The sequence below is a fragment of the Hemitrygon akajei genome, chromosome 7 (genome assembly GCF_048418815.1).
Source record: "Hemitrygon akajei chromosome 7, sHemAka1.3, whole genome shotgun sequence".
Classification (NCBI taxonomy): domain Eukaryota; kingdom Metazoa; phylum Chordata; class Chondrichthyes; order Myliobatiformes; family Dasyatidae; genus Hemitrygon; species Hemitrygon akajei.
Window position 1 is genome coordinate 3,034,380 of NC_133130.1, and position 27,503 is coordinate 3,061,882.

At 43.4% G+C, this 27,503-nt stretch overlaps 1 protein-coding gene across 1 annotated transcript in view; it reads right to left on the reverse strand.

Moving 5' to 3' along the window:
- Positions 1-3,695: 3,695 nt before the first annotated feature.
- The window catches only part of LOC140730173 (zinc-binding protein A33-like), a 45,140-nt gene continuing 21,332 nt past the window's right edge, over positions 3,696-27,503 (reverse strand). Inside the window, exons 3-6 of the mRNA XM_073050305.1 lie at positions 21,079-21,312; positions 17,270-17,292; positions 14,972-15,087; positions 3,696-7,454 (exon numbers count right to left, since the gene is read on the reverse strand). Coding sequence (XP_072906406.1) covers positions 6,907-7,454; positions 14,972-15,087; positions 17,270-17,292; positions 21,079-21,312 — 921 coding nt within the window. The 3' untranslated portion in view covers positions 3,696-6,906. The remainder of the gene's footprint in view (positions 7,455-14,971; positions 15,088-17,269; positions 17,293-21,078; positions 21,313-27,503) is intronic.

The following is a 27,503-nucleotide window of genomic DNA, read 5'->3' on the forward strand; positions in this document are numbered from 1 at the left end:
CCCGTTGTGTAGGAATGAGTGATTACAATGGGAAGATGATTAGACTCGTGGAAGATTATACACCGGAGGTTATGGCTGAACATGTTAAGTATAAAGAGGTCATGTCACTGCTTTATAATAAAGGGTTTGAGCCTCCCTTTGCTTCCCCACACATCTTAGAATTGTTCTGAAAAATGATGTGCAGAAATGGCTGGGATTGGTTGAACACGCAGAGAAGTTTTTGAAAACAGAAGATTAATTGCATTATATCTCTTACAAGAACAATTAACTTTTTAATGTTGGATAGAATAAGGTTTTAATAAACTTGTGTTTTGACCATTTATACATCTTGTTTTTTGATATTTTCTTCGATATTTTTTACTACTTTTTTTGAGGTTTTTCTATATATACTTTTTACAAAATTGTTAAAATGAATCCTCTTATGTTTTGGATTTTTGATCTAAGTTTTGTCTTGGTAGGAACATGATAACTTTGAGTGATTGGAGTTTTGCCAGCAGGATTTCTTTGGGAGGGTTGTCTTCAGGGTTTAGCATGCTGATTGTCCTTTGGCCGGCTCTTTGGCTTTGGGAGGGGTCTCTTTTTTCTTTTTACTCTGGAAGCTGGGTTGGGCTACCATCCAAATTTTCTGTTTGAGTACCTTATTTTATGGTTTGTTCTCTTGTTCTAATAATTTATGCTCAGGTCTTTTAACAGTTAAAAGATCGACTAGTCGATCGTTGAGACTTTCCCAGTAGATCCCGAAAAACAAAATGGAAAAGACACAAATACTGTTGAGAGATTGTTTCTGGGTTGCAGGCGTTTAGTTCCATTCTTTCTGCCCAGTGCGCATGCGTGTAGCTCCACCCCCCCCCCTCCCCATGCTAAACAGTGTACTTCAATGGTCCCCAACCACCGGGCGGTGAGGAAACGATATGAGTCAGCTGCACCTTTCCGCATTCCCTGTCACGCCCACTGTTTAACTTGAACCCACACGAGGTCATCAGTCATCTAAATGCAGTGACACCCTCGCACCAGGGATCACCGGTTGGCCTCTTAATCTTATTTGAAACGTATAAGATTAAGGGATTGAACATACTAGAGGCAGGAAACATGTTCTCGATGTTGGGGGAGTCCAGAACCAGAGGCCACAGTTTAAGAATAAGGGGTAGGCCATTTAGAACAGAGTTGAGGAAAAACTTTTTCACCCAGAGAGTTGTGGATCTATGGAATGCTCTGCCTCAGAAGGCAGTGGAGGCCAATTCTCTGGATGCTTTCAAGAAAGAGTTAGATAGAGCTCTTAAAGATAGTGGAGTCAAGGGATATGGGGAGAAGGCAGTAACGGGGTACTGATTGTGGATGATCAGCCATGATCACATTGAATGGTGGTGCTGGCTCGAAGGGCCGAATAGCCTAATCCTTTACCTATTGCCTCGGGCGGCAGGTGGGAAGTGCCATCACTACTGGCCTGGAGCGCCGCCTCTGAACCTGTTTAACACACCAAATGTTCGTGGGGAGCCCGGTGCTAAAATATTCGCAGACGACCTAATTCAGGCTTAGTGTTTCGTAAGTATCAGAGCAGCTAACTTTTGTCAGCCGATGGATTCTACGACGGGGGCAGGCAGGCGTCCTGTTGCTCTCCTCGCTCGGTCAGTTGCTCTCTCTGGACTGCGACCGCCGCGGCCCCGGCACGGGGACCTCCAGCCCTGACCTTGCCTTCTCACCCGACCCATGACCAACCGCACCTGGTCAAGGTGGCGGGCGGGCGGGAGGCTGGAGTTCCGACCCGGAGGCTGTCTAATGAGGCAATGAAGCCCTCAAAATTGCTTTGGCACCTCGAGTCCAAGCACCCCGCACTGAAAGACAAACCCGTTGAGTTTTTTCAGTGGAAAAAACATGAGCAGCGCGGGACAAAATCTAAGTGCTGATTGCCACGTAAACTAAATTGCGGAATAGACTGGACATAAGGAACCTGCTTTGAGTATCGCTGTATTCCGGTCGTGTTTAACAGCACCCCCTCCAATTGGCAGGTCCGCAAGAATATTGTCAATATTAAACCGGTCTGTGGTGCAAAAACAGGGCGGGTACCCCCAGTGTTTATACATTATTTCTACTTCCGGGTTGTGGGGTTTTACTTCCGGTCTTCTCTGCCCCGGTGTGCATATGTGTAACTAATTGATCTGGGGTTGATCTTGCCTTTTACTAAGGCCGAGGTAGGGGATCTTGGGCTTAGAAAGGTTGGTGACCACTATTTTATCTCTTCTGTTAATTAGAATTTAAAATGGATCGAAATATTAATTTACTTAGTTTTAATGTGAAAGGGTTAAATCATCCTGGGAAACGGAATAAGATTTTTGCTTATATTAAAAAGTTAAGGGCCCCCATTATTGGTCTACAAGAAACGCATGTACGTAGTTGTGACAACGCACGCCTTTTTAATTGGTGGAGGGATCTACAATTTCATTCTTCATTCTGAGAAAAATTTCGAGGGATCTCGATTTTTATAGATAATACAATTTCTTTTGTTGAACATAAAGCTGTCTCTGACTCGATTTGTCATAGTGTCAGGGAAACTAGATAATAAATTAAATGTATTTGCTAAATATGCCCCCAATGTGGATGGCCCAGGATTTTTTGAGCATTTCTTTTCATTCCTGCCAGATTTGAGCTTTTATTCTTTAGTGATGGGAGGAGATTTTAATTGTTGTCTGGACCCAGTATTAGATCATTGTTCTCTTAAATCAGCCACACCTAATAAATCAGCTTTATTTATTCAGTCCTTTCTAATGAAATGTGATATTTTTGATGTCTGGCATTTTTTTTTCACCGAGCAGAAGCATTCTTCTCTCATGTCCATCATTCCTATACCAGGATTATTTTTTTATTGATAGTCATGTGGCGACCCACTTTCTGCGCAGGCGAACCGACTCACAAATAGCCAGCATACGGGGGGAGACTTTGGTAATGCGCCCCCGACGTCATTTCCGTCCGGAGAGGGCGGGTGCTAGGGATTTAATGCCAGCACCGCAAAGTTTGAATAAACTAGTCTCGAAATGACTTACCCACTGCGTGTCGTTATTTCAGCGCTGTGTGTAGCACATCACTACAGTCAAATGATTCTATTAGTTCAATCCACTGAATATAAAGAAATAGCTATATCTGACCATTCTCCTGTATTTCTATCTTTAAATCTTCCTGGTTTCACTCATATGAACAGATCCTGGCATTTTAATTTAACTTTGTTATCTGATAAGACTTCCTAAAATTTCTGGAGAATTAAATTACTCTTTTTTTGAAGAAGAAAATGCATTGGAAGAGACGTCTAGTCTTATCATTTCGGATGCTTTTAAAGCATATATTAGAGGACAAATTATCTCCTATACTGCATATATTAAGAAAAAAGCTAATAATAAGAGAACTGATTTAGTTAATCAGTTAAAACAATTAGACCAGAAATATGCTTTGGCACCAGCCCCTGAACTATACAAATGATGTCTTGAAATTAAAACTAAATATGATATTCTTATAATGTATCCAATTGAAAGCCAACTTTTAGAAGATAGAAGCCAATTCCATATACATGGAGAAAACACTGGTAAACTATTGGCTAATCAATTGAAGACCTCTAGAGCTAAATGGCAAATTAAAGAAATTTGCAAAACCAATGGTGATACGACAACTGAACATTTTGAAATAAATGACACTTTTAGAGAATTTTATTCTAAATTGTATAGTTCTGATTTTGTTAAAGATAATACTGCAATGAACAATTTTTTAGACCAATTAAATATTCCTGGACTTTTGGTTGATAATCGAAAGCAGTTCAACCTATTTCTCAGGAGGAAATGACTGAGGCTATACGTTCATTGCATTCTGGGAAATCTCCAGGACCTGACAGATTCTCTGGAGAATTTTATAAGGCTTTTTCTTCATTGTATATACCTTATTTATGTTCTACCTTTACTGAATCCTTCAAGGTGGGTAGGTTGCCACAGTCTCTTTATGAAGCTTCCATTTTGCTTAAAAATAAAAATCCCACTGAATGCTCTTCATATAGACCAATCTCTTTACTCAATGTTGATGCTAAGATCCTATCTAAAGTTTTGGCCTGTAGACTTGAAAATATTATACCTTCTATAATATCTGATGATCAGACAGGATTTATTAAAAATCGATATTCCCATTTTAATATACAGTGACTGTTAAATGTTATGCATTCTCCATCCAAGGAAATATCGGAATGTGTGATTTCTCTTGATGCAGAGAAGGCTTTTGATCGAGTTGAATGGAATTACCTATTTAAAACCTTAGAAAAGTTTAATTTCGGGCCCAATTTTATGCATTGTATTAAATTACTTTACTTATCTCCCTCTGCTCGGGTTCTTACTAATTTTCAGATTTCTAACCAAGTAAACTCCAACATGGAACCAGACAAGGATGTCTGTTGAGCCCTTTGCTCTTTGATTTGGTATTAGAACCTTTAGCAATTGCCTTTCGAAAGTCCAAAGAGATCACCGGTTATCTTAAGGAAAGGTACTTTTCATAAAAGTCTTGCTTTATGCTGATGACCTATTTCTTTTTATATCTAATGTTACAACTTATTTACCCTCTGTTTCTTTTACTAATTTTAGTCAGTTTTCAGGATATAAATCAAATTTACATAAGAATGAATTGTATCCTTTAAATAATTTGATGCCAATCAATATTAACCTTCCTTTTAAAATTATAAGAAAACAATTTACATATTTGAGTGTAACAATCACTAAGAAATTATAAAGATCTATTCAAAGAAAATTTTCTAACAACGAATGTGAAAAAGACACTTTCTAAATGGTCATCCCCTCTTTATCATTAATTGGTCGAATTAATTCTATTAAAATAAATATTTTACTTAAACTTATACACCTTTTTCAAGCTGTACCTGTTTTTATTCCTAAGTCTTTTTTTGATTCTTTAGATTCAATTCTTTCTTCCTACATATGGAAGAACAGAAAACCCCAATTAAATAAAGCCCACCTTCAAAAAAAATTAATAAGAATGGCGGTCTTGCTCTACCCAATTTTAGGTTATATTATTGGGCAATTAACATACGAAATCTTATGTTCTGGTTATATTATATTAATCGTGAAGATTGTCCAATATGGGTCTTTTTGGAAGCCAACTCTGTTATGGAATTTTCTATTATTTCTCTTCTTGGATCCTCTCTTCCTTTATCTTTAAATACATAAACTGACAGTTTGATGGTTAAGCACACTTTGAGGATCTGGTAACAGTTTAGAAAACGTTTTGGTTTATAGAGATTTTCCTAATTTTTTTAAACCATCTGTGACTGATCTATTTTTTTAGAGAATGGGATAGATTGGGCATTAAACGACTTCAGGATCTGTTTGTTGGAGGGAATCTTTTTTCTTTTGAGCAGCTCACAGTGAAATGTAACCTATCAAATACCCACTTTCTTCCAATATCTACAGATTAGCTATTTTTCTAAGATCTAAACTACATATATTTCCTACCAGCCCAGATAAGAACGTAATAGATGTAATTTTTAATTTGAAACCTTTTGATAATGGCTCACTATCTTATATTTATGGTCTGTTGTTGGGATTGAGAATGGCTCCTTTAGACAAAATTAAAAAAGATTGGGGAAAAAGGATTTACAGACTTCATTATCTGATGAGACCTGGAAGGCTATTTTCAAAATGGTTAATTCTTCATCATTATGTGCTCATCATTCCCTCCTACAGTTTAAAGTGGTACATAGGGCTCATATGTCTAAAGACAAATTCTCTCGTTTTTTTGCAGATATATCTTATTGTGACATATGCAGTAATGGAGAAGCTTCATTAATTCATATGTTTTAGTCATGTTTGAGCCTTGAAAAATATTGGAAAGATGTATTCCAAACTTTTTCTGTACTTTTTAAAGTTAATTTTAAGCCCAATCCTTTAACTGTCTTATTGGGTGCTGTTGAGGAAAGAGCTATAATTTTGGAGCCTTCTCATTCACAGGCACTAGCTTTTAATTCTCTTATTGTTAGGAGGGCAATCTTGCTTAAACTGAAGGAGATTGTTCCCCCCCCCCCCCCACACACATGCTCAATGGTTATGCGGAGTTAAGTCATGTTTAAATTTAGAGAAGATTCGTTGTTCGATTTCTGATTCTAACCAAGATTTTCAAACACTAAGGGGACCCTTTCTGAACTATTTTTAAAAATCTTTGAATTGTTATTGTTATTAAAATATAGAGCTGGGCTATTATTATAAAACACGATATGGTAAAGTACTCTTTTTTTGCTCTTGTTTTTTTTTTACAGCTTTGTCTTGGTAGTGGGTAAGATTTTATTTATAATATATTTAACTATATTATTGTATTTCATAATTCAATTTATTTTATTTGATTGATCATGAATATAGGATACCATGATCCTATCAGTGTGATTTATATATAGTGCATTTTGTGCTATCTAATTTTGATTTATAATAAGTATCCTTATGAATTCTGTATTTGTGTATATGAAATTTAATAAAAATCTTGGAAAAAGAAAGAAAGGACTCTGACGGACATCTCCGGCAATGCTACTGATGCTGAACCGAGTCTGTCTCTGCTGCTCCTTAGGATTCATCAGCTGAGTGGAGAGGGGGGGCCTGCTGTATGGGCAACAGCTCGCTCTCCATATCCTACTGCCCTGGCTTGTGTTTTGTGTAGACAGCTAGGATGCAACATCCATTGCTGATAGGACACAGCACCCATAGGAGACACAGACAGGATGCAGCACTCACAGGTTATAGATAGGACACAGCACACAGCTGACCCTGAACAGTAGAGGGCCTCAGTTCTGGATTTCTAGCGTCTGCAGACAGTCTTGTGTTTACTGTTGAATCGCAGGATGGTGTCAGAGCTGTACCCTGTTCCAGCAGGAAACGGTGGACTCTAATTCGGTAAAGTCACCTTGAGTGGGCAGATTTTCATTGTGGCGAGCTTGGTGGTGTCTGGTTCCAAGCACAGACAGAAGTAGGGGAACAACTTCTCAGTGAAGATGTCTGTAAAGCTGAAGAGAAGGCTCATGTTCTCAGCGTTATAAAATGCCACCTTTCCTCCTCTCATGTCCAGATAGACACGGATGATCTGGGGGTTAATAGACAATTCAGTGCGCCAGGGCGATGTACAGGCGTAATATTCCCCTCCATCCATCATGCCAATGGCCCAAAACCCGTTCTCCGTGTCAACCTTAAGAACATCTTTCCTCCGGACTGACTCCTTGGCCACTCCCAGGCACCATCCGCTCTGACCCTTCACGTCCACGTCCCAGTGGTGCCTGCCCATGGTGAATCCTTCCGAACCCAGCACCGAGACGCAGGAGTCAAACCGCTCGGGGTTGTCTGGCAGCTGCTGCTTGGTCGGGAAGTAGCCCATGATGGTCAGGTCCTCGGAGAGCTGGAGCCAGGGAGCGGCTGTATTCGGGTCCAGTGTGACCGGCACTGCCATTCAGGAAACCAGAAAAACAAGGTAACCCTATTGTGTTCTCTAATGCCTACCTCCCAGTCTATCAATATCTGTCTTCATGGTGCTTTCAGAGATAGGCCATTGCACACATCAACTCCAGCCTCCCAGACCGTAATGCCATGAAACACAGCAACAGAATTAGGCTATTTGGCCCATCAAGTCTGCTCCTCCATTCCATCATGGCTGAATTATTATCCCTCTCAACCCCATTCTTCTGCCTTCTCCCTGTAACCTTTGACCCCTTATTAGTCAAGAACCCATCAGCCTTCACTTTAAATACACCAATGACTTGGCCTCCACAGCCACCTGTGGCAACGAATTCCACAGATTCACCACCCTCTTCACCTCCATTCTGAATCATCGATAGGAATCATCCTCTTCACACTCACTCTATCTAGCCTTTCAATATTCAATAGGTTTCAATGCGATCCACCCTCAGTCCTCTAAACTCCAGGTAGATTGACTTGTAAGTTACTCTCTCTCTCTCTTATCTGTTCAGTCCTCATCTATCAGTGCCTACTTTAGTGAGAATGGCTCCAGGGCAATGCTTTGTACTCTGTGTGAGATGCAGGAAGTCTGAGAGACTGGATAAACACACCTGCTCCAGGTGCATCGATCTGCAGCTCCTGAGAGAATGTATTAAGGAACTGGAGCTGCAGCTTGATGATCTTCAACTCATACGGAAGACTGAGGAGATGAGAGACAGGAGCTACAGGGAGGTAGCTACCCCTAGGTTGCAGGGTGACTGTCAGGAGAAGGAAGGGAAATACACAGCCAGTGCAGAGTACACCTGTGGCCGATCCCCACAATCATATGTATGTAGCCTTAGATACTGTTGAGGAGAGCGATCTACTGGGGTGGGGGGGGGGGAGTCAGTGACCAGGTCTCTGGCACTGAGGCTCAGAAGAGCAGAGAGGTGAAAAGGATTGCAGTGATGATAGGAGATTCCTTGGTCAGGGGAACAGATGCCAGGTTCTGTGGGCACGATAGAGACATCCGGATGGTACGTTGCCTCCCTGGTGCCAGGATCAGGAATGTTTTGGATCGTGTCCACTGCATTCTCAAGGGGGAGGGTGAGCAGCCAGAATTCCTGCTACATATTGGCACCAATGACCTAAGTAGACAAGGGCAGGAGGTCCTGAAGAGAGATTTTAGGCAGCTAGGTAAAAAGCTTAAAAACAGGACGTCCAGGGTAGTAATCTCTGGATTGCCGCCTCTGCCACTTGCCAGTGAGGGTAAGAATAGGATGATTTGGCCAGTGAATGTGTGGCTGAGGAAATGGTTCAGGAGGCAGGGGATCAGATTTGTGGATCATTGGGATGTCTTCTGGGGAAGGTAAAGCCCGTACAAAAGGAACGGGACACACCCGAACCAGAGGGTGTCCAATATCCTTGTGGGCAGGTTGGCGAGAACTGTTCTGGTGGGTTTAAACTGATTTAGCGGGGGGATGGGAACTGGTGTGATTGTGTTGAAGATGAGGTAGTTGGTTTAGGAACAAAGGCAATGTGTAGTGAGGAGAGGCTAATGATATCCGGAGGAAAGATGTTCTTAACAAAGCTTAAGATGTTCTTAAGGGTACTGGTGAGGCTGCACCTGGAGGACTGCGTGCAGTTCTGGTCTCCTTACTTGAGGAAGGATATACTGGCTTTGGAGGTGTTGCAGAGGAGGTTCACCAGATCAATTCCAGAGATGAGGGGGTTAGACTATGAGGAGAAATTGAGTCGCCTGGGATTGTACTCTCCAGAGTTCAGAAGATTGACAGGAGATCTTATAGAAACATATAAAATTATGAAAGGGATAGATAAGATAGAGGCAGGATAGTTATTTTCATTGTATGTGGGTCTAGAACTAGGGGGCATAGCTTCAAGATTCGGGGGAGTAGATTTAGGATGGAGATGATGAGGAACTGCTTTTCCCAGAGAGTGGTGAATCTGTGGAATTCTCTGCCCAATGAAGCAGTGGAGGCAGCCTCAGTAAATATATTTAAGACAAGGTTGGACAAACTTTTGAATAGTTAGGGGAATTAAGGGTTATGAGGAAAAGACAGGTAGCTGGAGGTTAGTCTATGGCCGGATCAGCCATGATGTTATTGAATGATGGAGCAGGCTTGACGGGCCAGATGGCCGACTCCTGCTCCTATTTCTTATTTCTTATGTTCTTAAGAAAAAAGGTGAATACAATGTTGGCATTTATTTCAAGAGGAATAGAATATAAAAGCAAGGAGATAGTGCTGAGCCTTTATAAGACACTAGTCAGGCTGCACTTGTGGAGTATTGTCAACAGTTTTGGGCCCCATATCTCAAAGGATGTGTTGTCATTGGAGAGAGTCCAGTGGTGGTTTACAAGGATGATTCTGGGAATGAAGGGGTTAACACATGAGGAGCGTTTGGCAGCTTTGGGCCTGTACTCACTGGAATTTAGAAGAATGTGGGGATCTCACTGAAACCTACTGAATGTTGAAAGGACCAGATAGGGCGGATGTTTCCAATGGTGAGGGTATTCAGAACTAGAAGGTACAGCCTCAAAATTGAGGGGCGACCCTTTAGAACAGAGGTAAGGAGGAATTCTTTTAGTTAGAGAGTAGTGAATCTGCCATAGACTGTGGTGGAGTCCAAGTCCGTGAGTATACTTAAGTGGAAGTTGATTGCTCCCTGATCGGTCAGGACATCAAAGGATATGGCGAAGGTAGGTGTATGGGGTTGAGTGGGATCCAGGATCAGGCATGATGGAATGGTGGAGCAGGCTCGATGGGCTGAATGGCCCATTTGATCCTATGTTTTATGGTCTTATGGGAGACCTTGCGCAGGATTCCCTAAAGGTTAATTTGCAGACTGAGTCTGTGGTGAGGAAGGCAAATGCAATGTTAACATGCATTTCCAGAGGACTAGAATACAAAAGCAAGGATGTAATGCTGAGACTTTATAAAGCGCTGGTGAGGCATCACTTGGAGTATTGTGAGCAGTTTTGGGCCCCTTATCTTAGAAAGAACGTGCTGAAACTGGAGAGAGTTCAAAGGAGGCTCACAAAAATGATTTCAGGATTGTAAGACTTGTCATATGAAGCGCAGTTGATGGCTGTGGTCCTGTATTCACTGCAGTTCAGAAGACTGAGATGTGACCTAATTGAAACCCATCAAATGGTGAATGGCCTTAATAGAAACCTATTGAATATTGAAAGGTCTAGATACAGTAGATGTGGAGAGGATATTCCTTATTATGTTGGAATATAAGACCAGAGGACACAGCCTCAGAATAGACGGGCATCCTTTTAGAACAGAGATGAGGAGGAATTTCTTTAGCCAGAGGGTGATGAATCTGTGGAATTCATTGGCAGCTGTGGACCTCAAATCTTTATGTACATTTAAGGCAGAGGTTACCAGACTCTTGATTGTTCAGGGCATGAAGGGATACAGAGGAAAGATAGGAGATTGGGATTGAGAGTGAATATGGATCTTCCATGGTGAAATGGCAGAGTAGACTTGATGAGCCAAATGGCCTAATTCTGCTCCTATGTCTTTTGGAGTACATGCCCAGAGCTATCAAACGTTCCTCATACATTAATCCTTTCATGATGATACAACCATTGTTGGTAGAATCTCAGATGGTGAGGAAAGGGCATACAGGGGTGATATATGCCAACTAGTGGAGTGGTGTCGCAGCAACAATCTTGCACAACGTCAGTAAGACAAAAGAGCTGACTGTGAACTTTAGGAAGGGTAAGACGAAGGAACACATACCAATCCTCATCGAGGGATCAGAAATTGAGAGAATGAGCAGTTTCAAGTTCCTGGGTGTCAAGATCTGAGGACTTAACCTGGTCCCAACATATTGATGCAGTTATAAAGTAAGCAAGACGGCGACTAGACTTCATTAGGAGTTTGAAGAGATTTTGTATGTCAACAAATACACTCAGAAACTTCTATAGTTGTACCGTGGAGAGTATTCTGACAGACTGCATCACTGTCTGGTATGGAGGGGCTACTGCACAGGACCAAAAGACATTGCAGAGGGTTGTAAATCTAGTCGGCTCCATCTTGGGTACTAGTCTACAAAGTGCCTAGGACATCTTTAGGGAGCGGTGTCTCAGAAAGGTAGCGTCCATTATTAAGGACCTCCAGCACCCAGGACATGCCCTTTTCTCACTGTTACCATCAGGTAGGAGGTACAGAAGCCTGAAGGCACACACTCAGCGATTCAGGAACAGCTGCTTCCCCTCTGCAATCCAATTCCTAAATGGACATTGAACTTGTGAACACTACCTTGCTTTTTTAATATATATTATTTGTTTTTTGCACGATTTTTAATCAATTCAATATACATATACTGAAATTTATTTATTTATTACTTTTTTTCCCTTCTAGATTATGTATGGCATTGAACTGCTGCTGCTGAGTTAACAAATTTCTCATCACATGCCAGTGATAATAAACCTGATTCTGATTCATTCCTGACATCATTCTCGTAAACCTCCTCTGGACCCTCTCCATTGTCAGCACATCTTTTCTTCGATAAGGGGCCCGAGACTGCTCGCAGTATTCTGAGTGCGGACTGACCAATGCTGTGTAAAGCCTCAGGCATCAATCTATTGTTCATTGACCACTGGAAAGTGGATGAGGCTGAACTGCTTTAGCCAGAGGGTGGTGAATCTGTGGAATTCACTGCCACCTGGGGGCCAAGTCCGTGGGTATGTTTAAAGTGGATGCTGCTCAGTTTCTGATTAGTCAGGGATCAAACTTGGAAGAGGGTGGAGATAGGGGTTGACAGGGATAATAGATCAGCCATGTTGAAATGGTAGACTGGGCCAAGTGGCCTAATTCTGCCTCTATGTCTTATGGTTTTATAGGATACAGAGGGTGAGAGCAACTCCTGGAGCTGTGTGTATCACTGGAGTTGGACAAGACAGGAACAAGCCCTTCAGTCCATCTAGTCCCTGCCTGACTGATGAAGAGGCTGTGGCAACCCTGACGGAAGCTGCGGGGGGGGGGAGAGGAGTTGATGGAGTTTCTCGTCGAGCTCAGCAAGATTATAACAATTAATGATCAGTGGCTGAGCATGAAGGATGAACCTTCAGCTCAATACTGTGGAGGCTTTACTCACCTCAGCACTGAACTGACTTTGCAGCTATTGGCATTCACCTCAGTGCTGAACCTGGCTCTGCGGCAGTGGCCTGCAAGCATCAGGTCCCTGGAAAAGTGGTCCACTGGGATGCACGTGGCATTATTGGAGGGGAGTGAAGCAACTAGATGGATGGTACTGCTCTGCTTGCGGCTGGCACTGGTTGGACAGGCCGAATGGCCTTGACTGCCACAGGAGGGAACAATTATGAGTTTCTGAAGGGTTGAGGAGCATGCAGGTTGTTATAGCCAGGGATGGGGCTACATAGTGGGGATGAGCTCCCTCTACCTATTAAATGCTCCTACGTCTCAAATGGCCTAGGACTAGGCCCAGTGGAACCATTTCTACTGCCAGAAAGGGCAAAATCCGGTTATTGGTGCTTTAAAACCAGTTGCTTCTGGGAGATGGGGCTCATCACCCATCATTGGCAGCTCATCTAGCAGAAGGAAAGCTTTGATCTCCAATCTCTGCTGCCTTATGGCTATACCCACACAGGGGGAAGGTGTTGGGAGTAAACCCTGAGGAAAAATTCGGAGTTGGACTCCCTAACGCAGTCCTACGTTGAGTTCAATGCTGACTGGCAACTCCTGCAACACCGCTGGTACATCGGTCTCAGCTGATCATCAGCGGTGTGGGGAGGGGGAGCCCGCTGCCCGGACAACAGCTTGCTCTCCATATCGTCCTTTGCTGGCTTTTGCGTAAACCGTGTAGAGAGTGAGATGCAACTTTCGTAGTTGACCTGGAGGAACTCAGAGGAGCGTACAGGGAGGCTGGGCCCAGTACTCCCCTCCCATCTGTTCTTCACTCCTGTTCTGTCACTGCTCAGTGCGCGGTGTCTGGGAATCTCCAGGCTGTGTTCCAGCAGCAGCTGAGGTCTAACACCTCCAAGTTCCAAAGGCCGTTCCTGACAGGAACTGCCCTTCCTCATTCGCTAAACCCTCTTCTCCCTAGAACCGGGTCACCAAGGCACCTCTTCTCAACAGCATTGCCCTCACCCTAACCAAATTAGTACATTACTGCACTGTACAGGCCTGTGGGCCCATGATGCTGTGACACGCTTTAACCAACTCCAAGATCAGTATCATAGTGGTTAGCGTGATGTTATTACAGTTCGGGGCATCGGAGTTTTGAGTTCAATTCCTGGATTCTCTGTAAGAAAGTCAGTATGTCCTCTCTGTGACTTTGTGGGTTTCCTCCGGGTGCTCCAGTTTCTTCCCACAGTCCGAAGACGTTCCGGTTAGTTGGCTAATGGGTCGCTGTAAATTAGGAATGGGTTAAATAGGTGGATTGCTGGGCAGCATGGACCTTTGGTCTGGAAGGGCTGGTTCTGCACTCGATCTCTAAATAAATACATAAAATAAAATAAAACGAATCCTTCCCTCCCACGTAGCCCTTCACTCCTCTATCATCCACATGCCTATCTAGAATCCCTTAAATGTCCCTAATGTATCTGGCTCTACCACCAGCCATGGCTGTGAGTTCCACACATCCAGCACTCTGTGTGAAAGACCTACCTCTGGCATCCCCCGACACTTTCCTCCAGTCACCTTCAAATTATGCCCTTCATATTAGCCACTAGCCTAGGAAAATATCACCGGTTGCCAACTAGATCTTTGCCACTTATTATTATTTTATACACCTCTGATCCTTCTTCACTCCAGAGAGAAAATCTCTAGCTTGCTACCCTCCCCTCATAATGCATGCTCTCCAATCCAGGCAGCATCCTGGTAAATCTCCTCCGCACCCTCTCTAAAGCTTCCATGTCCTTCCTATAATGAGGCAGCCAGAATGGAACACAATATTCCCAAGTTCGTCTAAACAGTGTTTTATGGAGCTGCAACATTACCTCACAGCTCTTGAACTCAAACCCTGTGACTAATGGAGGCCAACACACCACACGACTTCTTATCCAGCAGCGACAACTTTGAGGGATCTATAGACAACCCAGGATCCCTCTGTTCTTCCACACTGTTAAGAATCCTGCCATTAACCCTGTATTCTGCCATCAAATTTGATCTTCCAACGTGAAACACTTCACACATTTTTTCTGAGTTGAACTTCATCTGGCCTATCTCTGCATCCCGTCAATGTCCCACTGTAACCTATGACAACCTTCCACGCTGTCCACAACTCCACCAACTTTCGTGCCATCTACAAACTTACTAACCTCCCTTCCACTTCCTCATCCAATTCACTTATAAAAATCACAAACAGCAGGGTTCCCAGAACAGATCCCTGTGGAACACCACTGGTCATCACCCTCCAGAAGGAATAAAATTCCTCAAATGCTTTCAGCGGACAGAAATGGGAACTTGTGTCCTCATGTTCCATGACGGAGGGAGCACTCTGGTCTCGGGGCAGTGATGAGACGCACAAACCTGCATTGATGATTGTCAGCATTTTCCTCCAGACTCGGTACTGCAGTGAACCCACGTAATATCCCACGTTGATCAAGGCGGAGAGTGGTTCCGGATCCTCCAGAGCACACTGAGCCCTGGAAAGAGAGAAGATATCAGAGAGGGTGAACGAGCAGGAATTCCATCTGGAATTAGTGAAGTATTAGATCGATGGTGGAGTCGGTTTATATGGCTCAGCATGATATCGTAGGCCGAAGGCACCGTACTTGCTGCAGTATTCTGTTCAATACTGAAAGGCCTAGAGAGCATGGAGGTAGAGAGGATATTTCCTATAGTGGGGGAGTCTAGGACCAGAGGCCACAGCCTCAGAACAGAGAGGCATCACCTTTGAACAGAGGGTTGCGTATCTACAGAATTCATTGCCATTGACAGCTGTGGAGGCCAAGTCACTGGATGCATTTAAAGCAGAGGTTGATGGATTCTTGATTAGGGTATCAAAGGTTACGGGGGGAAGACAGGAGAATGGGGTTGAGAGGGATAATAAATCAGTCATGATGAAATGGCACAGCAGACTTGATGGGCTGAATGGCCTAATTCTGCTCCTGTGTCTGATGGTCTTATAAGAAACCTAATTCTAATTCTGAACAATAATAGCAAGATATTTTTACACATGTATACAAATTCAACAAAGGCCAACAAACTGTCTGCTTTCCTCTGTCTCCGTATGAAGGCTTTTGGATCCTCTGCATGCTGGCACCCTTTCAGTAATCCAGGCTCTACCTTACCAAGCCTGCAGTACCTCAATTCCCTTTAACTCTCAATGGACAGTGAGTGGGCAAGGCAAAGCTGGACTCACACCACCTCCTCATTAGTAAGGACGACACAGCAGCGTCTACACTTTCTGAGGAGACTAAGGCCAGTAAGACTTCCCATCCACATCCCAACAACTTTCTACAGGAGCCCCATCAACAGTGTCCTGTCTGACTGCATCATTGTGTGGTATGGAAGCTACAAGGCATCAGGCCACAAACCCTACGGTGGATAGTGAAAACTGACAAGAGGATCACTGGGTCTTCCTCCCCCCATTTGTGATATTTACCGGGAGTGTTGCAGACGAAGGGCCTGAAACATTGTTGAGGATCTCCACCACCCCTCCCACAATCTCTCTGACCCACCACCCATCCCACAATCTCTCTGACCCACCACCCCTCCCACAATCTCTCTCACCCACCACCCTTCCCACAATCTCTCTGACCCACCACCCATCCCACAATCTCTCTGACCCACCACCCATCCCACAATCTCTCTGACCCACCACCCTTCCCACAATCTCTCTGACCCACCACCCCTCCCACAATCTCTCTGACCCACCACCCATCCCACAATCTCTTTGTCTCTCTACTGTCAGGATGGAGGTACAGGAGCATCAGGACTGGGACTGTCAGACTGGGTAACAGCTTCTTCCCTCAGGCTGTGAGACTAACGGATACCCTGTCACCACTGAGGTCTCGTCACCAGGACAGTGAACCGTTTAATGTTTACTTGTGTTGCACACTACCGACATTTTTCAATTATATTTAACTTATGTTTTGTGGACGCACCATGGTCCAGAGGACTATTATTTCATTTGGTTGTATATATGGTGTCAAAATGGTTGTTGTAATGCATCTAGTGTGGTAGTGCAGTGGATAGTGCTCGTCACTCTCACTTTCAGCTTCCACCGCTGGCCAGCAGTCTTGCGAAAAAGAGAGCTGAATGTGTAGGTCTCTCTCCGACAGCAAGCCTCATGTGCCTCCTCGCTGGTAACACACACAAACTGAACTCCTTTCGGACTCGGGCCGGGGAGGAGGTCTGGCCCCTGCACACGTAGCACGCAGGCACACGGGTGTGTGGACGCACCCTGGTGCTCGTGAACCCAGCTATGGGTAAATAGTCCCACTGCCTTGTGGGCAGCCTCAGGAGATACAAAGGCTACGGGAATAAACCCAGACAGCAAATGTGGAGTGCAGCCCTTCAGGCACAGGAGGTCATTGAACATCCACTGGGCAGCTCCTGCAGCCAGAAGGTACCAAACGTATTGTTTCATAAGCTTTCCTTTGGACTACACTGGTGAGGCTGAGAGGGGCGTCTTGATGACTGGGCATCTCAGGATCTCCATACCTTCCATCCAGGCTTGTGATGGTGATCATCACCACCTATTGTCCTTCAGGACAGACAGATACCAACCATATATGTACAGTCAGATACCAACAATCTTCAACTTCAACTTGAACTGAAAGCAAGACCAAAAATCACGAAATGTACATGTGTTGTTCGTACCTTTTCTTGGTTGCTGGAAGATTCTAGAAGAAAAGGAAGACAGGATTTAATTGAGCTATACGAATGGTGTGGAACCAAAGTTCATTAAATACACCGTGCATGTTTCAGGCGAACCTGCTACTGAGGTACTGACAGTTGACCCAGGCTTGGACAAATAAGATGAGTTGTCTCTGAACATTAAGAAATGCAGCCGATTTTATAGGTTAAAAGTACAGCCTAAGACTATGAAAGCATATAAATGCAAAGGTGATTTACCAGGAAGCTGCCTGGATCAGAGATTATGAGGAAAGGCTGAGTGAGCCAAGGCTTTTCTCTTTGGAGTGAAGGAGGGTGAGAGGTGATTTGATAGGAGTGTACAAGGTGACAAGAGCATAGATTGAGTAGACAGCCAGAGACTTTTTCCCAGGGTGGGAAAGGCTAATACGAGAGGCCATGATTTTAAGGAGGTTGGAGAGAGTACAGGGTGGATATCAGAGGTGATTTCTTTACACAGAGTGTGGAACGCCCTGCTGGGGTGGTGGTAGAGGCAGATACATTATGAAACACTTATATAGGCAAGTGGATGATAGAGAAATGGAGGACTATGTGGGAGGGAAGGGTTAGATTGATCTTGGGGTGGATTAAAAGGTTGCATAACATTGTGGGCCAAAAGGCCTGTGCTGTAATGGTCTATGCTTTTTGAGATGCTCTGAAGTCAAAAGTTGACTGATGTAGTGTAGTCCCATCTCCTGGTGATCATGAGGCATGTGGGTAACAGATTTATAATCTGAGGTGATGATAGTACAATTTTACAACTCACTCACTGACTCTCCACTCAGACTCTAAGGATAATTCATTGTTCACAACCTTTGACGCTCAGAGGGATCGTGGACAGGTTAAGTCAATGGAAAGGAAAGCAAATACAATGTTAGGATTCATTTCAAGAGAACAAGAGTACAGAAGCAAAGATATAATGCTGAGGCTTTACAGGGCATCGGTCAGACTGCACTTGGAGTATTGTGAACAGTTTTGGCCCCTTATCTAAGAAAGGATGTGATGGCAATGGTATGAATGCAGTGGAGCTTCACAAGAATTATTCCAGGAATGAAAGGGTTAATACACAAGCAATAATTGAAGGCTTCGGGCCTGTACGCACTGGAGTTTAGAAGAATGAGAGGGAATTGCATTGAAACCTATTGAATATTTAAAGGCCTATATAGAATGGATGTGGAAAGGATGTTTCCGATAATTGGGGAGTCTAGGACCAGAGGACATGGGCTCAAAATAGAAGCCTCTTAAGAACACAGATGAGGAGGAAATTCTTAAGCCAGAGGGTTATGCATCTGTGGAGAATGGCATTCAGAGGGATAATAAGTCAGCCATGATAGACTGGTACAGCAGTAAATGGCTGAATGGCTCAATTCTGGTCCAATGTCTTATGGTGCATCGAAGTGGACTTTATTGTTGAAGTATTTGAATATGGCATTGGAGCAGAGCTTAGCCGCACAGTCATAAGTGCAAAGCAAGTAGACGGGGGCTAAGCATTCAACCTTGGGGTGTACCTGTGCTAATGGAAAACGTGGAGCAAATGCTGTTGCCAATCCCAGCTGACTGGGTTCTGTAAGTAAGCAAATTGAGCACAAGGAGGTATTGAGACCAAGGTCTAGAAGCTTACTGATTAGTTCCGATGCTTAAGTGTTGAATTCTGAGCTGTAATCAATAAAGAACATTCTGCTGTATGCATCTTTGTTGTCCAGATGGTCCAGGGTTGAGTGATGAGATGGCATCTGCTGTGGACCAGCATGGTACAGCATGGTCTAGCATGTCAGCACAGAGTTAGAATGGTCTAGTAGAGTCCAGAATAGTCTAACATGTCACCAGAGAGCTGGAATAGTCCAGAATGGTCCAGCATAGTCTGAAAAGAGATGGTATGGCTTAGCATGGTCCAGAGTATTTTCAGCATGTCACTAGAGAGTTAGAATGGTCTCCTTCCAATAGATGATTTCAGGAATATTTAAGATACTTTGAAGTGTTGGGTCAGACGAGTGGGAGAGCTCTCTTTGGAGAGGACTAATAACCAGAGGCCAGAGGTCCATAAATAAAGGCCAAAGTTGGAGGTAAGAGAATGGCAGGGAGATGGCATTTTTCTGGAATCCAGAAATCAATCCCCGAGAAAGTAGTGGGACCTGGTTTATGGATGTCAGTGGGGATAAGATGAGATTTAGATTTGTTTTTCACATGTATATCAAAAGATACAGTGAAATGCATCATTAGCATTAACAACCAACACACCCAAAGGATATGCTGGGGGTGGCCCACAAGTGTTGCCATACATTCTGGCATGAGCGAAGCACACCACAATGGTCAGCAGAACAACACAAGCATCAACAACAGCAGCAGAACAAGCCCCTGTCCCACCCACTCACACAGAGACAGCCCCAGGACACACTGCCACTGAGCCTCCAGGCCCTGGCCCAGACTCACACACTTCAGGGCTCAGGCTACCCCAGGACTGATCAGGTGACATTGATGTTCAATCCTTAACACTTGACCTTCAGGTCTCGACCCCAGGACTGACCAATCATGTGGCTTCTACCTTTGTCTTTGACCCCAGGGCAATTTGACCATTGGGTCCCAACCCCAGGTCTGGCTAATCATGGGAGTGGGCTGAATGCCCCCAGGATGGAGGTTCCTTTGACTCAATCAGCTGTTGGTCTTTTCATACAAAAAGTAGTGAATATGGCTCAGTCCATCACAGGTAAAGCCCTCTCCAGCATTGAGCATGTCAACATGGAGCAGTGTCATAAGCAGCAGCATCCATCATCAAGAACCCCCACCACCCAGGCCACGCTCTCTTCTCTCTGCTGCCATCAGGAAGGTGGTACAGGAGCCTCAGGACTCACACCACCAGGTTCAGGAACAGTTATTACCCCTCAACCAACAGGCTCCTGAACCAAATGGGACAACTTCACTCAAATTCACTCACCCCATCACTGAACTGTTCCCACAACCTATAGACTCATTTATAAGGACTCTTCATCTCATGTTCTCGATAGTCGTTCCTTATGTATTTATTATCATTTTTGTATTTGCATAGCTTGTTGTCTTTTATACATTGTTTCTTGGCCCAACTTGTGTGCTGTATGGTTTTTCATTGATTCTATCGTCTTCCTTTGTATTTACTGTGAATACCCGCAAGAAAATTAATCTCAGGGATGTATATGGTGACATATGTACTTTGATAATAAATTTAGAGTCATGGTCATAGAGAAGTAGAGCACAGAAATAGGCTCTTTGGCTCATCTAGTTTGTGCAGAGACATTTAAATTGCCTATTCCCATCGACCTGTACCGGGACCATTGCACTCCACGTACCTACCATCCACGTCCCTACCATCCACGTACCTACCATCCACGTCCCTACTCAGACATCTAAAACTCGAAATCGAGCACACATGCACCACTTGCAGTTCATTTCACACTCTGGTTGTCATCCCACCCAACTTTGGTGGGAAAAGCTTGCTTGATTTTACCCTCTCTACACACCTCACAATTCTGTAATCCTCTATCAAATGTCCTCCCAATCTTCTATGTTCCAAGGAATAAAGTCCTTAACATATTTAATCTTTCCGTATAAGTTAAGTCCTCCAGACCTGGCAAAATCGTTGTAAATTTTCTCTGCATTCTTTCAACCTCATTTACATCTTTCTGACCAAAACTGCACACACTACTCCAAATTAAGCCCCATCAATGTCTTATACAATTTACTTTGGACATTTTGGTATTTGTTTCTAGGGCTGAATTTTGTTTGCCGGGGCTTCTCCCACTCACCCGCAAGAAGAGGGCAGAGTCTCGCTGGCTGAGTTGGCACTCAATGGCCTTGATATTAGCCTTCAGCGTGGAAATCTCCTCAGCGATTCTCTTCACCTTCTCCTGCACTGACCAAACCTGGTTCTTCACCTCGTTCCGAAGGCCATCCAGCAGCATGGCCTCCTCCGTGTGAAGAAAAGAGTGAAGTTTCTGGAATTCCTGTCTGATTTGTCGTTCGGTTCTCGAGGCCTGGCTCTGGAACAACAGTAGTAAACAGAGTCTAAATATTAAACCATATAACAATTACAGCACGGAAATAGACCATCTCGGCACTTCTAGTCCGTGCCGAACACTTACTCTCACCTAGTCCCACTGACCTGCACTCAGCTCATAACCCTCCATTCCTTTCCTGTCCATATACCTATCCATTTTTTTAAATGACAAAATTAAACCTGCCTCTACCACTTCTACTGGAAGCTCATTCCACACAGCTACCACTCTGAGTAGTTGTTCCCCCTCGTACTACCCCTAAACTTTTGCCCCTTAACTCTCAACTCATGTCCTCTTGTTTGAATTTCCCCTACTCTCAATGGAAAAAGCCTATCCACGTCAACTCTATCTATCCCCCTCATAATTTTAAATACCTCTATCAAGTCCCCCCTCAACTTTCTACGCTCCAAAGAATGAAGACCTAACTTGTTCAACCTTTCTCTGTCACTTAGGTGCTGAAACCTAGATAACATTTTAGTAAATTTCCTCTGTACTCTCTCTATTTTGTTGACAACTTTCCTATAATTTGGTGACCAGAACTGTACACAATACTCCAAATTTGGCCTTACCAATGCCTTGTACAATTTTAACATTACATCCCAACTCCTATACTCAATGCTCTGATTTATAAAGGCCAACATACCAAAAGCTTTCTTCACCACCCTATCCACATGAGATTCCACCTTCAGGGAACTATGCACCATTATTCCTAGATCACTCTGTTCTACTGCATTCCTCAATGCCCTACCATTTACCATGTATGTCCTATTTTGATTAGTCCTACCAAAATGTAGCATCTCACACTTCTCAGCATTAAACTCCATCTGCCATCTTTCAGCCCACTCTTCTAACTGGCCTAAATCTCTCTGCAAGCTTTGAAAACCTACTTCATTATCCACAAAACCACCTATCTTAGTATCATCTGCATACTTACTAATCCAATTTACCACCCCATCATCCAGATCATTAATTTATAAGACAAACAACACTGGACCCAGTACAGATCCCTGAGGCACACCACTAGTCACCGGCCTCCAACCTGACAAACAGTTATCCACCACTACTCTCTGGCATCTCCCATCTAGCCACCGTTGAATCCATTTTATTACTTCAATATTAATACCTAACGATTGAACCTTCCTAACTAACCTTCCGTGTGGAACCTTGTAAAAGGCCTTACTGAAGTCCATATAGACAACATCCACTGCTTTACCCTTGTCAACTTTCCTAGTAACCTCTTCAAAAAATTCAATAAGATTTGGCAAACATGACCTTCAACGCACAAATCCATGTTGACTGTTCTGAATCAGACCCTGTCTATCCAGATAATTATATATACCATCTCTAAGAATACGTTCCATTAATTTACCCACCACTGATGTCAAACTTACAGGCTAGGTTTACTCTTCGAACCCTTTTTAAACAATGGAACCACATGAGCAATACGCCAATCCTCCGGCACCATCCCCATTTCTAATGACATTTGAAATATTTCTGTCAGAGCCCCTGCTATTTCTACACTAACTTCCCTCAAGGTCCTAGGGAATATCCTGTCAGGACCTGGAGACTTATCCATTTATATTCTTTAAAAGCGCCAGTACTTCCTCTTCTTTAATTATCATAGTTTCCATAACTATCCTACTTGTTTCCCTTACCTTACACAATTCAATATCCGTCTCCTTAATGAATACGGAAGAAAAGAAATTGTTCAAAATCTCCCCCATCTCTTTTGGCTCCACACATAGCTGTCCACTCTGATTCTCTAAGGGACCAATTTTATCCCTCACTATCTTTTTGCTATTAATATAACTGTAGAAACCCTTTGGATTTATTTTCACCTTACTTGCCAAAGCAACCTCATATCTTCTTTTAGCTTTTCTAATTTCTTTCTTAAGCTTCTTTTTACATTCTTTATATTCCTCGAGCACCTCATTTACTCCATGCTGCCTATGTTTATTGTAGATCTCTCTCTTTTTCCTAACCAAGTTTCCAATATCCCTTGAAAACCATGGCTCTCTCAAACTTTTAACCTTTCCTTTCAACCTAACAGGAACATAAAGATTCTGTACCCTCAAAATTTCACCTTTAAATGACCTCCATTTCTCTATTACATCCTCCTAGTGTTATGAGTGATGAACAGACTTGATGGAAATGGGGTGAAGAGTTAACCATTTCCCCCCTTTTTGAGAACTATGGACTATGACTATTGCTATGCTGCTAATGAGAGAGAGAGAGAGAGAGAGAGAGAGATGAAGCACAGAGGCAGGAACATCTGCAACAGATAAGAGAGAGAGAGACAGTTGATTTATGTATTATGGCTTCTTCCTGGATTGTTTACCTTGCGCTACAAGGACTGTACTTTGCTCGTTAACATTCCTAAGGAGACAGCAGGAGTGGCCTGATTTGATGGACATGGTCATTTTGAGTTGATGGATGGCTGATACCCCGTCAGTGGGGATAAAAGACAGGTGTGGAAAGACACCCCTCAGACACACCAGTGGACACTGACCGAGTGTTGTGCACCCACAGGAAGGTGGGGGCTTCGAGGACCGAATCAGGAGATCAGTCAACAAAGCTCACAGTGTGACGGCAGGGCCGATGGGGACTTGTGTGTGTGTCCACTCATGCCAGAGTGACGAGTCCACCACAGAAGAACGGTCTAGCTGGAGAACGAAGGGTCATAACCGAATGACCACAACAGTACGACGGAATCAGAATACAACAGAAGGTTTGCTGGCTGCAGCTGCTCAATCTCTTGCTCACTCTCTCTCTCTCTCTCTCTCTCTCTCTAACGAATTACAACAACTGCAACTACCTCAGCACACATGAACTGAACTTTATCTTCTTCAATGACAATTCATTTACCCCTAGACATTGATAGAGTTTGTTTATTATTGTTGATTATTATTCCTACACTTCTATGTTTATTATTGCTAACCTGTTTTATATGTATATTTGCATAATTGATACTGTATTGTGTAGTTTACTAATAAACACCTTTAGTTTTCAGTACCAGACTCCAACGGATTCTTCTATTTCTGCTGGTCTGTAAACCCAGTTACGGGGTACGTAACACCATAAAACAAATTGTCCCAATCCACTCCTTCTAAATCTTTTCACATCTCCTCAAAGTTAGCCTTTCTCCAATCAAAAATCTCAACCCTGGGTCCAGACCTATCCTTCTCCATAATTATATTATATAATAATTATTATATAATTAAAGATTTAAGAATTAGTTTTATTTGACACATGTATATAAAAACATAAGAAATAGGACCAGGAGTCGGCCATCTGGCCCGACGAGCCTGCTCTGCCATTCAATAAGATCATGGCTGATCTGGCCATGGATTCATCTCCGCCTACCTGCCTTTTCCCCAAAACCCTTAATTCCCTACTATGCAAAAATCTATTCAACCTTGTATTAAATATATTTACTGATCTGGCTTCCACTGCTTCATTGGGCAGAGAATTCCACAGATTCACCACTCTCTGGGAAAAGCAGTTCCTCCTCATCTCCGTCCTAAATCTACTCCCCTGAATCTTGAGGCTATGTCCCCTAGTTCTAGTCTCGCCTCCCAGTGGAAACAACTTTCCTGCCTCCATCTTATCTACCCCTTTCATAATTTTATATATTTCTAAAAGATCTTCTCTCATCCTTCTGAACTCTGGAGAGTACAGCCCCATGCAACTCAATCTCTCCTCATTGTCTAATCCCCTGATCTCTGGAATCAATCTGGTGAACCTCCTCTGCACTGCCTCCAAAGCCAGTATATCCTTCCTCAATTAAGGAGACCAGAACTGCACACAGTACTCCAGTTGCAGTCTTACCAGTACCCTGTATAGCTGCAGCATAACCTCCCTGCTCTTGAATTCAATCCCTCTGGCAATGAAGGCCAACGTTCCATTTGCTTTCTCGACAGCCTGTTGCACCTCAACCTTTTGTGACTCATGCACAAGAACATCAAAATATACAGTGATTCATGTTGTTTGCGCCAAATCAAAAATTGTTCTGGGCAGCCCACAAATGTCACCATGCTTCTCTTCCAGCGTCAACATAGCATTCCCACAACTCACTAATCCTAATGTCTTCCACACGTGGGAGGAAACTGGAGCAGCTGGAAGATATTCATATGGTCAGAAGGAGAACATACAAACTCCTTACGGACAGCCATGGGAATTGAACTCAATCTTACAGCTGGCACTGTAATAGCTTTATGCTAGCCGCTATGGGAAATCAAAAAAATCCTGTAGATGCTGAAAATCTGAAACAAAACCAGAAATTATTGTGAATACTCAGTGGGTCAGGTAGCATCTGTGGGGAAAGAAATGGAGAAAAATTTTCAGGTCAGAGATTCGCCCTTAGATAATTGTATTATTGACATTTCTGGGATTCTTTGAGAATTTTAGAAATTACTTAGATGAGGAAGTACAGGGTTGGTTAGTAAGTTTGCTTCACCATATCAGACGATCTGTCCTGGATCCAGCACGTAAGTGACATCACAAAGAAGGGATGGCAGCACCTCTACTTTCTTAGAAGTTTGTGCCAATTCAGCACGTCATCTAAAACTTTGACAAACTTCATCTAACTTAAAAGATCTGTTAAAATAGGAATGCTCTGTCTGTGTATGCACTACTTTTCAGTTGGTTGGTGGAGGGGAGAAGGATTGGGGGGTAGAGAGGGGTGGAGAGGGGGGTGGGGATGAGGAAGAGGATGAGGGGTGACAGGAGGGATGTGGATGAAGGTTGGGGGGTGGCTGAGTTAAACAGTCAAAATTTAATCAGCAACTGGTTGTATTGAATGTAATTTGTTGGTGTTGCAATAAAAATGATAAAAAAAAACTTTGCCAAATTTCGATAGCTGCACAGTGTTACAGCAGTGAGCATATTGACTGGTTGCTCCATTAAATCTCACTGCATTCTCTTTTATTCAGATAGAGAATAAAGTCCTAACAGAGAACATAGAACAAAGCCCAGCACCTTCAGCCTGGAATGGGAACACCAGTGTCCTTCAATAGAAAACCCAATAAAAAATACTGTATATGACCAGTCCATTATGGGTAAAACACTCCCACCATTGAGCACATCGACATGAACCCACTGCCACAGAAAAGTAGCGTCCATTATCAAGGACTGCCACCAACCAGGACATGTTCTCTTTTCACTGCTGCTATCAGGAAGAAAGCACACAAGCCTCAGGACCCACACCACCAGATTCAGGAACAGTTATTACACCTCAACCATCAGGCTCCTGAACCAGAGGAGATGACTTCACTCACTCCATCACTGAGCTGTTCCCACAGTTTAAGGACTCTTTGTCTCATGTTTTCGATATTTAGACCATAAGACATAGGAGTAGAATTAGCCCATTTGGTGCTTCGAGCTTTTTCTGCCATTCAATCATGGCTGATCCTTTTTACCCATCTTCAGCCCACTTCCAGGCCTTATCCCTGTCAGTTTTGATGCTGCGCCCAATCAGGAGCCTATCAAACTCTGCCTTAGACGAGGAGCCCAAAACTGTTCACAGTACTCAAGGTGAGGCCTCACCAGTGCCTTATAAAGCCTCAGCATCACATCCCTGCTCTTGTATTCCAGACCTCTTGAAATGAATGCTAACGTGGCATTTGCCTTCTTCATCACCAACTCAACCTACAAGTTAACCTTCAGGATGTTCTGCACAAGGACTCTCAAGTCCCCTTGCATCTCAGATTTTGCATTTTCTCCCCGTTTAGAAAATAGTCTGCACATTTATTTCTTCTACTAAAGTGCATGACCATGCATTTCCAACAATGTATTTCATTTGCCATTTTCTTGCCCATTTACCTAATCTGTCTAAATCCTTCTGCAGCCTTCACAATCTCAACCATACCTCTTTCAGAACCCGAGGGTGCAGTTCATTTGGTCCGGGTGACTAATGTACCCTTGGGTCTTCCAGCTTTTGGAGCACCGTCTCGCTGCACTCACTTCCATTCCCTCACATCTGGCACACTGCTACTGTCTTGCTCAGTGAAGATATTTATTGCTTATTTATTTTTGTTAATATTTCGGTTTTTCCCCCCTTTGTCTTTGCACATTTGTTGTCTTTTGCACCATTGGTTGTTTGTCCATCTTGTTGTGTGCATTCTCGTTGTGAGGCTCAGATCTCTGATCCATTATCACTCGGTCCATAATTATCCAAA